The sequence below is a fragment of the Staurois parvus genome, unplaced genomic scaffold (genome assembly GCF_062004578.1).
Source record: "Staurois parvus isolate SC_StPar_1 unplaced genomic scaffold, SC_StPar_1.0 ptg001565l, whole genome shotgun sequence".
Taxonomy (NCBI): Eukaryota; Metazoa; Chordata; class Amphibia; order Anura; family Ranidae; genus Staurois; species Staurois parvus.
The window spans coordinates 1-15,221 of NW_028319361.1; the positions used below are offsets into that span (position 1 = coordinate 1).

The window sequence follows — 15,221 nt, forward strand, 5'->3', positions numbered from 1 at the left end:
CTATATACCGCCTCCTCATGCTGCTGCCAGGTCCAGAGTCTCTTATGGGTCCCTTTACGGCCTCCCATTGCTGCTGTCTCCATCGCCACACTCTGCCATGTGCCACTTTCAGGTCTCCTCACACTGCTGGTGTGTAGAATTTTTTGACATAGGGTGCTGGCAGATTACGGGCCTCCCATTGCTGCTGCCAGGCCCCTAATCTGCCATGGGCCCCTATACCGCCTCCTCATGCTGCTGCCAAGTCCAGAGTGTGTCATGGGTCCCTGTACGGCCTCCCATTGCTGCTGTCTCCATAGCCACACTCTGCCATGTGCCACTTTCAGGTCTCCTCACACTGCTGGTGTGTTGAATTTTTTGACATAGGGTGCTGGCAGATTACGGGACTCCCATTGCTGCTGCCAGGCACGTAATCTGCCATGGGCCCCCGTACCGACTCCTCATGCTGTGACGTTGCAACAAGGTGGAATTCAACCCTACATATGTTAGACCGCCTTTACGAACAGCGAAAGGCCATCACCGATTTCCTGATGTTAAAAGCGGATAAAGGTACTCCCTGTGTAACTTAGATGTCAGCCATTGGCAGCTCATGCGTGACACCTGCGCTTGCTCAGGCCCTTTGAGGAGGCCACGCTATTCGTGAGTCGCCAGGACTATGGGATGAACGACGTCATTCCTCTGTTGCACGTCCTGGAACAAATGCTGTTAACAATGGCTGGTCAGGGTGCGGTAGACGTGGCGCACAGATCTCAACGCCACATGACCCCTGTGGGGGCAGGACAGGAAGAAGAGGAGGAGGTAGAGGAGGACATTGGTGCTCAGGAATTATTGAGTGAAATGGGTGGTTTTTCCACTCAGCGGACAGGAGTGGAGGAGCAGGAGCATCTGGTAGAGGAGGAGGAGGAGGAGGAGACAGAGGACCCAGACGCACCGTGGCAGTATTCTGTGGAGATGGAGGCAGGGAGTCCCTCGCATTCCTTGGCACAAATGGCCCATAGCATGCTCGGTTGCTTGCGTAGCGACAGCCGAATAATAACCATCAGACAGAGGGATGACTTTTGGCTGTCCACCTTGTTGGACCCTCGCTACCGTTCAAAAATGGTGGCCTTTTTCACACCTGCTGAGAGGGAGGCCAAAATAACGTACTATAAAAACCACCTATGTAGTCAGCTGGTCTCTGCCTGTCTGCGCCAACGTCCATCCTCAGACACTGTGGGCCCTGTGCGCTCGCGTTCCGCTGCCATGGCAGCAGGGGAGGGGTGGGGTGGTAGGAGCAGTGGCAGCTCCACCAGCAGCGGCTGCCTCAGTCTGCAGTCGATGATGAGTAGCTTTCTTCACCAGCGCAGTGAGGAAACTACTAACCAGCCGCAGCAGCAGCAGCAGCAGCAGCATCAGGTGGACCTGGAGCAGGACCTCAAACAACAGGCTTGGGCCTACTTGGACAGCACCCTGCCAACCGAGGTAGACAATCCCCTTGACTACTGGGCAACGAAACTTGACCTTTGGCCCCAACTAGCTGAATTTGCCCTTGAAAGGCTGTCATGCCCGGCCAGTAGCGTGGCATCGGAGCGCGTGTTTAGTGCGACAGGAGGTATTGCAACTCCGCGGAGGACACGACTGTCCACCCAAAGTGTGGAGAGACTGACGTTTGTGAAAATGAATCAGGCGTGGATTAGTCTGGATTTCAAACCACCAGTTCCTGACACAACTGACTAAATCCGCCATGAATCATGCCCCAAACATGTGCCACTTTCAGGTCTCCTCACACTGCTGGTGTGTTCCATTTTTTGTCATAGGGTGCTGGCAGATTACGGGCCTCCCATAGCTGCTGCCAGGCCCCTAATCTGCCATGGGCCCCTATACCGCCTCCTCATGCTGCTGCCAAGTCCAGAGTCTCTCATGGGTCCCTGTACGGCCTCCCATTGCTGCTGTCTCCATCGCCACACTCTGCCATGTGCCACTTTCAGGTCTCCTCACACTGCTGGTGGGTTCCATTTTTTGTCATAGGGTGCTGGCAGATTACGGGCCTCCCATAGCTGCTGCCAGGCCCCTAATCTGCCATGGGCCCCCGTACCGACTCCTCATGCTGCTGCCAGGCCCGTAATCTGTCATGGGCCCCTGTTGTCGCTTGTTGGCATATTCCGCTCGTTCAGATGCTCCTTCTCCTGCTACTCCTCTTCACGGATTCCGTCAGCAGTCTTTCTTGGAATCCGTTTCCAAGAGACAACAGTTTGCGAGCACGCACCAGACGGTGCAGAAACTGAACATCCTCCTGTCCAAGTTGCTGCTGCCAGGCTCATAATCTGTCATGCGCCCCTGTACCGCCTCCTCATGCTGCTGCCAGGTCCAGAGTGTGTCATGGGCCCCCGTACCGACTCCAAATGCTGCTGCCAGGCCCGTAATCTGTCATGGGCCCCTGTACCGCCTCCCCATGCTGCTGCCAGGTCCAGATTGTGTCATGGGTCCCTGTACGGCCTCCCATTGCTGCTGCCAGGCCTGTAATCTGCCATGGGCCCCCGTACCGACTCCTCATGCTGCTGCCAGGCCCGTAATCTGCCATGGGCCCCTGTACCGCCTCCTCATGCTGCTGCCAGGTCCAGAGTGTGTCATGGGTCCCTGTACGGCCTCCCATTGCTGCTGTCTCTATCGCCACACTCTGCCATGTGCCACTTTCAGGTCTCCTCACACTGCTGGTGGTTTCCATTTTTGTCATAGGGTGCTGTATGGCCTCCCATTGCTGCTGCCTCCACCGCCACACTGTGGCTCCACACTCTGGTTTTGGCCCCGTGACTGGCCAAATGAGTGAAGTGTGCGGTGATTCTAAGATCGACGGCACTCATCTGCATGTCATACTGCCTGACAGTATTATTTCTCTTCCCCAGCAGACTCCAAGGGCATTTAAATTAAAGGTACAGTGTTCAGCACTAATATTAAGTCTCTCTGAAGCCTAGAAACACCCTTTTTTAAGTTAAATTCACAGCGAATATATTCGACTCGAATCAAAATTTTTCCACGAATTCGCCGAATCAGTCGAATCGAATTTTTGAATACTTCGCTCATCTCTAGTGGTAACCCCTACCTCTCTGCCAGACAGAAGAGGATGGGCTCAAGAAAAGACAGTGGCTGCGGCAGTCCGCCAGGGTACCCGAGAGGATGATGCTGTTTCCATTTGTTCCCAACAGAATGATCCGTTCTCAGAAGGCCATGGTCCAGAAAGCAAACCACTCGTTCAACTTCCCCCAACCACACAACCCCATCGTCAAAAATTATCTATGTATGAGTCTGGAATGGGAGCAGACTCAGCACCTCATCCCTTTTCTTCCACTTACCACAATCCTGTCTATCGCCCCCAAGGATCTGAAGAAGACCATCCCCGCCCGGTGCCCAACCTACCTGATGCTCCTATCATGTATGTGGCCTTCACTCCGTCCCAAGCCTCCGCACTAGTCACAACTCTCCCGGACCCGGAGAAACACCCGATGCCTTTTTACCGGCGCATAGCCAAGATCCACAAGACCTATTCCACAGCCTGGAGGGATTTGGTCAGTCTGTGTGAGATCAAGGCTGGGGATGCATATTGGCCTATAATGGAAAAGGATCTCACCAGAGTAAAGCCAAATGAGGACACCACTTATGCCTCGGGAATTTCTTTCTGTGACCAGTTGCAGCAGTGGGCCAGAGAGAGACTGGCGGACCAGGCAACCACATTGCAGGACATTACCCAAGACAAGACTGAGTCGGTGGAAAAGTTCCATACCAGACTAACACAGGTGTTTACAGACCTGGGATTCAGTGTCCATAACAAGGTACATACTCAAATGCTGGCCTCTGCATTTGTATCAGGACTAAAGGAGTCTGTTTGCAAGGGTTTGATCACTGCCCGTCCAGAGTACCGTACCCTCCACCTGGATATACTGCTATTGGTGGCAAAAGGTCTAGAGACCGCCCAGGTGGCCCGGAAGCCGACACCACTCATGCTGTCGGCTGGAGAGCAGGTCTCCAGAAGAAACCCACTTATCTGCTTCAACTGTGGAAAACCGGGACATTTCAGAAGGGAATGCAGAGCTCCCAGACGTTCACGACGACCCAATGACTACAACTCAGGGTGGGAAGAGTCTGCAATGCCACCACCTCCACCGCTTCCAGGACCCCCACGCACAGGTCCTACCCAAGAACATCTAAACCTTCTCCAATAGGACAGGGGCAAACCTGTGTCCACTCCCCTTATGACAGTTTCTTCTCATGGATATTGTGCTAGTGGGCCCCTAGCACAGGTCAATGTCCCCATCGAGGGACATCCTACACAATTCTTAGTGGACACAGGTGCAGCCAGAAGCGTTTTGCGGAGAGAAGATTTACCCAATGAAACATACCTCTCAAACATTGATGTTTCCTGCGTTGGAGTAGACGGCTGCCCACAACGCAGTTGGCTTACAAAACCTCTACATATCGGCACCTTACCCAATCTTATGTCTCGTTTTGTGGTGTCAAATACTTGCCCGTTGAATCTGCTGGGAGCTGATGTCTTGTCCAGGTTGCAAGCAACTATATCCTACCAACCAGATGGCACCATTCAGCTCTCCACCCCCTTGGGAGAGGAAGACACCTCGGCTCTATGTTCATTACCACTGATGATGTCTCTACAAGAAGTTTCAGGCCACCCCTTGCCAGACCATGTAGAACAGGCCTTACAGGAGCTGCCACTCACTCTTTGGTCCACCGGCCCTGAGGATATTGGCCATCTGAAAGTTGCTCCAGTGTTAGTCCAGCTTAAGCCTGGAGCACCATTGCCACGGAAGCCTCAATACCCTCTGAAGCAAGCCCAGATGGACGCCATCTCCAAACAAGTCAATATACTTCTGGAAAATGGGGCATTAATTCCCTGTGTGTCCCCATGCAATACACCCCTTTTCCCAGTGAAGAAAAGAACTCCAAAAGGTGAGCCCACCAAATATCGCATGGTTCAAGATCTGAGGGCAGTCAATGAGGCAACTATTTTGGAAACCCCCATTGTACCAAACCCCCACACCCTGCTTGCAGGGGTACCTCCCACAGCCCAAGTGTTCACAGTTATTGACTTGGCAAATGCCTTCTTCAGTGTTCCGCTGGACCCCTCTTGCATGTATCTCTTCGCCTTTACCCATGCTGGCCGACAGTATACCTGGAGAGTTATGCCCCAAGGGGCCCAAAATTCGCCAAGCCAATTTACAAAGGCCATGACAACTATCCTCAGCACCTGGCAACAGTCACACCCGGAAGTCATAGTGCTCCAATATGTGGATGACTTGCTCCTATGTGCCACCAACCATTCTGAAGGAAAAATCGCCTCTCTGAGCCTCCTCCACCACCTGGCTGAACAGGGCTGCAAGGTTTCTAAGGACAAGTTACAGTGGTGCCAAACTTCTGTCATTTTCTTGGGACATTGCATTTCCCAAGCCACTCATCACCTCACACCGGATAGAGTACGGGCTATCCAGAATGTCCCAATACCTCAGGGACCAAAAACCCTGCATGCTTTTCTAGGGTTGGTTTCCTATTGTCGTTCCTGGATCCCAGAAGCTTCCGTCTTGATGCAGTCCCTTTATGATGCCCTGAAATCTGAACCCTTTTCCCTGACAGAAGAAGCTGTACTTGATTTCCATCGCCTGAAAAAAGCCATCTCCACTGCACCTGCATTAGGTCTACCAGATTATGATGAGCCCTTCAAGCTTTTTGTGGCTGAGAGACAGGGTCATGCAACAGGAGTTCTGGCACAACGCCATGGGGGTCGCCTCCGGCCTCTGGGTTATTACTCCTGCAGGCTAGACCCGCTTGCACGAGGTGGTCCCTCCTATCTGAGGGCCGTTTTTGCTGCTCATCTTCTTCTGGATAAAATGGCAGATTTGGTCTTAGGACATCCACTCACACTTCTGGCCCCCCATGACATTACCGCAATACTGAACCAAACCCAACCAAAACATCTATCTGCCGTCAGGCATCTGCGACTGCAAGGCTCCCTTCTTTTACCTGATCATGTCACCCTGGTCAGATGCACCCAGGTAAACCCTGCAACTCTTCTCCCTCTTCCAGGGGGGGGGGGGTAGACGAAGTAGAAGAAGACACCAAAGACATGGCAGCAGAGGATGTGGTACATGACTGTTTGGAACTTATGCAGGCAGAAACTACACACCTACCAACAGTCCATGATACGCCCCTATCAAATCCTGACCTAATACTTTTTGTGGATGGATCCCGTTTTGCAGATAATGCTGGCACCTACCACACTGGATATGCTGTGACTACCGACACAATGGTACTGCAAGCTAGACCTCTTCCACCTTTCATGTCTGCGCAAGAGGCTGAACTAAGGGCCCTCACCAAAGCCTGTGAATTAACAAAAGGACAGACAGCTAACATTTACACGGACTCCAGATATGCACTGGGGGTTGCACTGGATTTTGGCCTAATCTGGAAAATGAGGGGCTTTCTCACGGCAGCTGGGACTCCTGTAAAGCATGGAAAGGCGATCAACCACCTTATGGAAGCACTTTTACTACCAGCCCAAGTGGCCATACTGAAGGTGAAGGCCCACGGTAAATTGACCACTATGGAAGCAAAAGGAAATCATCTGGCAGACATGGCTGCTAAGCAAGCTGCGGTCAGGGAGCAGGAAGAGGGTGAAGAGATGTGCAGTGAGGTGATGTCTGTGTTAATTCATCAGCCCAAGGACAACCAACTCCAGGAAGCCCAGGATAATGCTTCAGAAGAAGAAAGGAAGGAATGGATGCAGAAAGGAGCAGTTGAGGACAAAGGATTTTGGGTGGTGGGGAAGAAGGTTTTGCTCCCCCGATCCTTATATCCGGCAACAGTGCAGTGGGCACATGGAGCGTCACACCTGTCCAAGATGCTAATGAACTCTTTGATCAGTAAATACTATGTGGCACCCGGAATTACGGCTTACACAGACAGATTCTGTAAGTCTTGTGTTGTATGTGCCAAGTGCAATCCTGGAAGACCTGAGAAACCTCCAAGCAAGCATCTGGCTAGGGCACTATATCCATTTCAGAGGATCCAGATAGATCATATCCAGATGCCAAAAAGTGGACGATTTGAATATGCCCTAGTGGTGGTGGATATGTTCTCAGGATGGCCAGAGGCATTCGCAGTAACCAACCAGACGGCAAGAACCACTGCCAAGAAGCTGCTCACGGAGATAGTCTGCAGATATGGAGTGCCCGAGGTGGTTGGAAGCGATCAGGGACCGGCTTTTACTGCCAATGTCACGAAAGAGATCTGGGGGGCTCTGGGGGTCACACTTGCGTTTCACACACCCTATCATCCCCAGAGTAGTGGGAAGGTAGAGCGCCTAAATGGGGTCCTGAAGTCAAGAATGTTAAAAATGGCCCAAGAGGTAGGCATGGGATGGCCGGACAGCTTGCCTATTGCTCTTTTCAGCGTTAGATACACACCAAGGGGAAGTCATGGGTTGTCTCCCTATGAGATTTTGTTTGGGTCCACCCCTAGACTGGGTACCTACTATCCTCAACAATTACAGTTGCAGTCTGACTCGTTGACAAAGTATGTGATATCTTTGGCACGTGTGTTGACTAATATCCATGCGCAAGTTTTCTCCTCCATTCCAGATCCTGAGGCGGACACTGGAACGCACACTTTGCAACCTGGAGACTGGGTCTTGGTCAAGAAGTTTCTGCGGAAACACACATTGGAACCCAGATATGACGGTCCTTTCCAGGTGCTTCTGGTGACGGCCACCTCAGTGAAGCTAGAAGGAAAGAGTACCTGGATCCACGCCTCTCACTGCAAGAAAGTTGCACCCCCAGAAGACAACTAGAAACATGAGACTATACACATATATCCTTTTGTATGTGCTTTCGGGAATGGGTAGGGGACAAAGAGTGGCAATCACAAGGGAAGGTGGGACACCCAAACAGAGTGGCCTGATAACATTTTGGTACAATTCTTCCAACACCCGTGTGGCCACTTTTGCCTTTGACTTCTGCTTCATAGCACCTTGTCCGAAACAACCTTGGCAGTGTACTACGTATCAGGATCACTCCAGTAGTATATATATATATGTGTGACGGATGACTATTGGGGAGACAAATGCAGATACTGGGGCTCAGTAGGATGGAATGCGGGGCCTGACTGGGGGTATAAACCGCTAAGTGCCTTAAACCGCAAAGATAAAAATGGGAAGAGCCTAATTGATAGATTGACTATATTTAAAAAAGGCACATGTTCATATGAAAACCCAACAGGGAGAACTATGCCACTCACCCTCACCATAGAGAACCCCAGCCCAGGAGATGAGGGGCTTTACTGGTTGGGATACTGGGGACATGGGGGAGTGATGGGACAATTCCGGATAAGGGATATGTATAGATCAAACCGATGGAAATCTTCCAGAGATACTGCTCCCACCTATAACCCACTTAAGCCAAAGATCAAAACGTTGGCAGAGATGGTGGCCATAGCAAACCCTACATACGAAGATACTATAGCAGTAGAAACCGGCCTCTCAGACACTAATCTGTGGTTAGAATGGATGAGATACAATGCAAACTCGCATAATAAGTCCAACTGCTATGTGTGTGGGCATGCCAGACCACATCTGGGGACGGTGCCACTAACCCTACCAGATTCCATAGAGGAGTGTGTCTTAAGCCTGTATACTAACGTCTCTACGAACCAGTCTTTATGTGAGGACTGGAAGAAGCGTTACCCCTTAATCCAAGGAGACAAAAAGGCCCCAAATGGTTTAACTATATATCCCGGTAATTATACCTGCTATGCCAACTATGAGGGAGGAGGAAGGTTTCTGGGAAACTTCACAAAGGGATTCTGTGCTGCTTATAGTACAGCCCAGTCAGATCTCACCCAGAACCAGGTCATGTCATTGGGGGATATATTCTGGATCTGTGGTGATCAGAAGATTAGGACCCGACTGATAGGGAAATGGAGAGGGGAATGTACCCTTGCCAATGCCATAATGCCATTGCACATCCTCTCAGATCCATTACTTAAGGGGCCGCCTAACCCCCCCCATGCAACCAAGCACAAACGAAGTGCCCCACAAGGGAGTTTTGACCCCCATGTCTATATAGATGCGATAGGAGTCCCAAGGGGGGTACCCGATGAATTCAAGGCCAGAGACCAGGTGGCCGCGGGATTTGAATCCCTATTCCTCTTCATCACTGAGAACAAGAATGTAGATTGGATAAACTACATCTACTATAATCAACAATGGTTTGTAAACTACACACGAGATGCCCTAAAGGGGATAGCAGAGCAGTTGGAGGCTACTTCTAACATGGTCTTTCAAAATCGTATGACACTCGATATGTTATTAGCTGAAAAAGGGGGGGTCTGTAAAATGATACCAAAGACCATGACCTGCTGTACGTATATCCCAGATAACACAGGCCCAAATGGGAAGGTGACACTGGCCATCAAGAGGTTGGAGGACCTGTCAAATGAGCTTAAGGAAAACTCTGGTATTACACATCCCTGGGATCAGTGGTTTGGATGGCTGAGTGGCTGGCAGAAAGCCCTCGCCCAAGCAGGGGTGGTTATCCTGGGTATTATCATTCTAATGGCAATAGTCGACTGCTGTGTAATCACTTGCATTAAGAGGCTAATAGGAAAAGCTGTGAACGAGATCTCCCCTACATTCCTGAACTATAACAATGTTGAACTCCCCCGTGAAGAAAGGGAATCCTATACTCCCTTACAGACTATGGCCCCTGATCATCATATTTCAGACTTATAAAAAAAAAGGGAATGCTACAAATTTCCCCCCCCCTAACAGGCAACTATAAGCAGGGAAAGACAGTGCCTGACTGTGGCCTTCTCAGGACGTATCGAGACTCTAGGGATGGATTAGACACTCAGGGGCTCTATATGCATCTTAAAAGAGTTCCAGAGGGAGGGCCACCAGGCAGTTAGGACATCAGAAGATATAGGGACAGTCAGGAATAAAATAGCCATTTTAAGGGGGGATTGTAGTGGATTGTGATTGACAGCCCACGTTTTATTAGATGATCAGTAAAATGACAATTTTATAGTCTTGCTACTGTCTGTATCTTGCTCTTTAAATTCCTTACTCTCTTAAGTAAACAATCAGATATAGGTTGACAGAACAATGATGATAATTAAGATGGCGCCTTCATCCGGAGTCTCACCCTTGGTGACTCATTAGGAGAAAAGTATCTTTTAATGTAAACAACCCCCATAAAAGGGAATGAGTCTCTTTGGGGACAATGATTGGAAGGTATCAACACGGATGGACGAACACGCAGAAACCCAGTGGACTTTTCACCCAATCAATGTATATGCTTTGCCTGCATCATATGCCCTATAAATGATACTGTTAGTTCCTCAATAAAACAGAATTTTAGGAACTTGGCATTACTGCGAAGTGTCAGTGTCTTACTTCCACGTGCACGTATTCTCATATTAATTTGGCTCACTGGTAGATCACGGTAAATGGTCTGTAAGTGACCTAGTCCAGGACAAGAACTATTGATATCTACCAATGGAGATTTCACATAAACTCCTATTGTAACAGTCACCCCCTTGTAGCCAGTAAAACCAGACCACACATGTAATAATGGTTTATATGCAATCTCCTTTACGATTTATAGTTTTGCCTTTGTATTCTGAAGACTCTTTAAGCACAAAATGAAGTCTACTGACCCATTGGACCCCTTTGGAAGGCAGCAGGGAGGGGGACTAGACCCCATAGCCAGGCAGAATGGAGGCAGATTGGACCCCATTGGCAGCCAGCATGGAGGTAGACTCCAGTACAGCTCTGTGATCTCTTTTCCATAGATCTGGATCTCAATATCTGTAGTCCATCATTTGCTCTGGATGTACTAAATTCATAATCACAAAAGAAAAAAAAAATCACAGATCACAGTTCTCAGCAGTCCAATAATAAATAAGTCTGAAATGCGATCTGATCATGTTGCATTTTTTTCTTGAACATCCTTCCATAAAGATTTTAATTTGGTATAGCTGTCTTAGTTAAGTCCTTTGGATCAGCTTTCTTGACTTCCTGAAATTATACTTTTTTAGTGTGAGCACAAATTATTATTATTATACAGGATTTATATAGCGCCAGCAGTTTGCTCAGCGCTTTACAATATAACGGGAGACAATACAGCAACAATACAGTTCAATGCAAGAGGGATAGGAGGCCCTGGTATCCAAAGATACTCAGTCAAAGTTCTTCTTTTTGAACCTTTAAATATTCACACTGCTCAACCATCCAACAGCAGCAAATGTTAGCCTTGTCTTTCCATCACATTTACTGAATTTTATCGATAAGCCTTAATTTCACATCCTCCTGTGTCTGGTGCCATGGGCTTCCTTCATTACTTTTATCATTTCAGTCCTTTCTTCAACTTTACCAATCTTGTCCATCAACTTCTCCATAAAGCTCAAAATTTTTAGTAGCTATTCAACAGTACACCACCACCAAATAAAAAAAAACGTATCCCACAATGTTCTAAGACTGGAATATTCCATAGAAAGGATTGAGGCACAAAATTTAGAATAACAATGGTGTCTACTTTGAATAGCCAACACCTGATAGTCAATAGACAGAGGGGACATGATGAACAATGGTGATGGGATCCTGTATGTACAGTAAGCATGGAATGAACAATAGTACAGGTGGACCCCCCCAGGAAGACAATAGGAACAGTAAACATTGGCAGTGTTATGCTAATAACTACCACAACCCATTCAACAGCCAATGTTAGGGGGGCAGTACACCTCAAAAGTCATCCTCAACTTATAGTAATGTATTCTAGATGTAACAGATATTAAAAACACAATCCAACAAATACGTATCTGCTAAACTGACCACACATACACAGCTCCATACCCTAGAACGTTTTTTAGCCTTGCACAGAAAGACCAAAACTCATCTATTTAAAATAATTGGAAGTAATGAATTCATTTCCACTTTCCCAGCAATGAGAATGCTTAAAACATTAAAATCATCTCCATAAGTTTCTTTTAGTTTCACTTTCCTGCAAAATGCAATGGGGTTGATTTAGTAAAACTGGAGAGTGCAAAATCTGGTGCATCCCTGCATAGAAACCAATCAGCTTCCAGGTTTTTTTGTCAAAGCTTAACTGAACGAGCTGAAGTTAGAAGCTGATTGGCTGCCATGCAAAGTTGCACCAGATTTTTCACTTTCCAGTTTTAATAAATCAACCCCAATGCATTTAGGTGACACAAAATTTAAATAATGAAAAAACTGTTAATGCTTTTATTAAAAAAAAGTCAAGCTTTTTTGCCTTATAAAAAAAAAACCATACTGAGAAAAAAATAAGTAAAAACTTTAACAAAAAAAAACAATCTTTCTTTTCCTTCTTAATAAAAATATGTCACCAACAAAAACACAAACCCAAGAAACTGAAGTAAGTTGAGCACATTTTAACCAAATCAAATTAAACACAAAAATTCCCTCTACTGGTATCCTCCCCATTAAATTGAACTGTGTTTAATGGTTATTCCAATATATTTATGGGAGATCTAAATATTGAAAAACAATTCTGTGGTGTATCCTCCCTGTTTGTTTTGGAGGTCTTCTAATACCCACTATGTTGCACTGAAACCCTCAGTTGAGTGTTCTGACAAGTGGTCACAAATTAAGTTACCCAATCAATATACTTTACTAAATTATACCACTAGAGATAATAGATCCCAGAGAGTTCATTGTCTCAGCAACCTTTCAGCACATTTTTTTGGAGAAAGAATTACAGGGTCTCCAATGGTCAAGTTATGCATTCCTGGAAGGCTGGACACCCTTATTGCATATCTAACCAAGAGGATCCTTTGAAATGGATATCTGGAAAACAAAGATTTGGATCCCATTGTCTAGATAACTACCCAGGCACTGGATAGTCTCCACCTATTGTCACACTTTCAGGCATACAGTATCACCTGTAATTAATAATAGAATATCAAACAATTCCCATCTTTCTTCAGAACTTGGACAGATAAGAAAACATATTACACAACCACATCCATCAAACTCTAAATAAAATATATTTCTTGTTATAAGATTATTTACATCTGTCAATGGAGATGTCACATAAACGTAGATTGTAACTCATGGGCACCATTATGTGTAATTCCACTTTAAGCTGAAAATTGTCATATACAAATCTAAATGATTTACATTTTGTAGAAAGAGTGTCTATGCCATCCATTCTCAAATTTTTCAACAAGGAGGAACCTTTGACATAACTTCCAAGTCTCAGAGAACCTCTGCTAATAATAGATAGAGCTTCAGCTCCGTGTACATCAGTGTGATGGTCAGTGGGAAGAATGTTCCTTACATTTGTGGTCAATGGAAGAAAATGCCCCCTACAGATAGCTTGAAAAGATCATTGGTGTTAGGTGGAAGAAATTGCTTCTTTCTCATAAAATTATGTCACCAACAAAAACACAAACCTAAGAAACTAAAGTAAGTTGAGCACATTTTTAAACATATCAAATTAAACCCAAAAATTCCTTCTGATATCCTCCCCATTCAATTGAATTGTTTTTGATGGTTCTTCCAACATATTTATGGGATATCTAAATATCTACAGATCTGGGTTCCTTGCCTCAACACTTGGTTTGTCATTCACCCAGATCATCATGTCAGTATGATATTTTCCATTACTTGATCTACACATGGCTTGTTCTAGGTCACTGACCCACCAAGTAGTGAAGAAATGATGAGGATGTTTGGAGATGAATCTCTAGAAATAAACTCAGATATGGAAGCTCCAATATTTCTATCCTGACAGGTCCTTTTAATCCTGCAAACTAGATTTCTATTGATTACAGTTTATAGTCATTTATTTTTTATTTTTAATCAAGTCATTTTTAAACTAACCCCATTGGTGTACAATGCTGCCAGAAATAAGACCTAATGGTATAAAAGAACAGTAAGAACCTACAGCCATTGTGACAATGAGATTTGTTTCATTTTTTTCATATTTCATTATCTGGTTAATACTCACTCTTGCATTAGTTATTTTAAAATTCTAAGTTCTTCTAAAAATATAAATCTTATAAAATAAAACTAATTTTCCATTTCATTGTTAATATGGTGGAAAGTTTCATTTTAAAATTCAGTAAAGTTTCAACATTCTTGGGTTTCATCATGTTTAATTGTATCACCTATTCTCTAGAAAACCTTTTAATATGCAAATCAGCAACAACAGTCCGGGTTTATTTACACAACATTTCTATTAGAAGTCAGCCAATCAAAAACCTCTCTTCTCTGCCTTTCCCGCCCATCTCCCTTGTATAAAGCGGGCCTCTCCCTCCTCTCATCAGTGACTCTACTTCCAGAGATTCCGGTATACTCATCTACTACAGCCCAGCTGGAGATTTGGTGACGTTGTCCGGAGCTGATCTGCAGAGGAACCCAATACTCAAAGAAAACTGATTTGACTTCATCACAGCGGAATCTTCACCACATTAAGGTAAGGTCACTTTCATCCTTTTCTTTTTATTCTCTCCAGGACACTATGGCCTCCAGTGCTTATTATGTGGAACGTCTTCTGGATAGAAAGGTCTCCTTCTATTCCCGAGGATTAAAGAAGATAGACTTAGAGAAGCACGTCCACATTGTGAAGAAACTTGGAGAAGGTGGATTTGGGAAAGTATTCTTGGCAAACGACAGGAAAACAGGTCAGTGAATAATTCTATCCACCATTTCAATATCCTCTATAAATATTTATGTATATGCATGTAAATACGATCTGCAACACATAGACTTTTTTTTCAAGAGCTCACTGATTTGTAGATGTACTCTAAAAGCAGAAGTAAAGTAGAATTCCCATGTAACACTTTAAAGGAAGAATATCAGGAATATGGAGTGAACCTATATGGCCCAATGATAGAATTTATGACATCTTTATGAAAGGAATACTTCAGGGTGCAAGAGATCTTATTAGAATGATTTTCAAGTAAAATATTCAGAAATTACCGGCTTAAAATGTCCAGTTATTGATCTAAGGTAAATTTTTTTTTTGCACAGGTGGAAGAATGGCATTGAAGGTCACAGAAAAAAACCGAACCACTCAGCGGTCTTTCCTCTGGGAAGTCAGTATTTCGTGTATACTTTCAATCCATCCCAACATCATCAGATGCTATGGCAACGCCTTCACCACCACTGACCACTTTGGATTTATCCAAGAATTGGCACCTTT

The 15,221-nt window shown here is 45.9% G+C and overlaps 1 protein-coding gene across 1 annotated transcript; it reads left to right on the top strand.

The window, feature by feature from the left end:
* Positions 1 to 8,253: 8,253 nt before the first annotated feature.
* Positions 8,254 to 15,067, top strand: LOC149435278 (uncharacterized). Its single transcript, XM_089662828.1, has 2 exons — positions 8,254 to 9,610; positions 15,050 to 15,067. Exons 1-2 carry the CDS (start codon positions 8,264 to 8,266, stop codon positions 15,065 to 15,067), a joined length of 1,365 nt encoding a protein of 454 aa, XP_089518954.1. The 5' UTR covers positions 8,254 to 8,263.
* The last annotated feature ends 154 nt before the right edge of the window (positions 15,068 to 15,221 follow it).

Bases quoted from the DNA above. Each gene is read 5' to 3' on its own strand.
- LOC149435278 (XM_089662828.1), top strand. From the start codon at position 8,264: ATGCCACTCACCCTCACCATAGAGAACCCCAGCCCAGGAGATGAGGGG.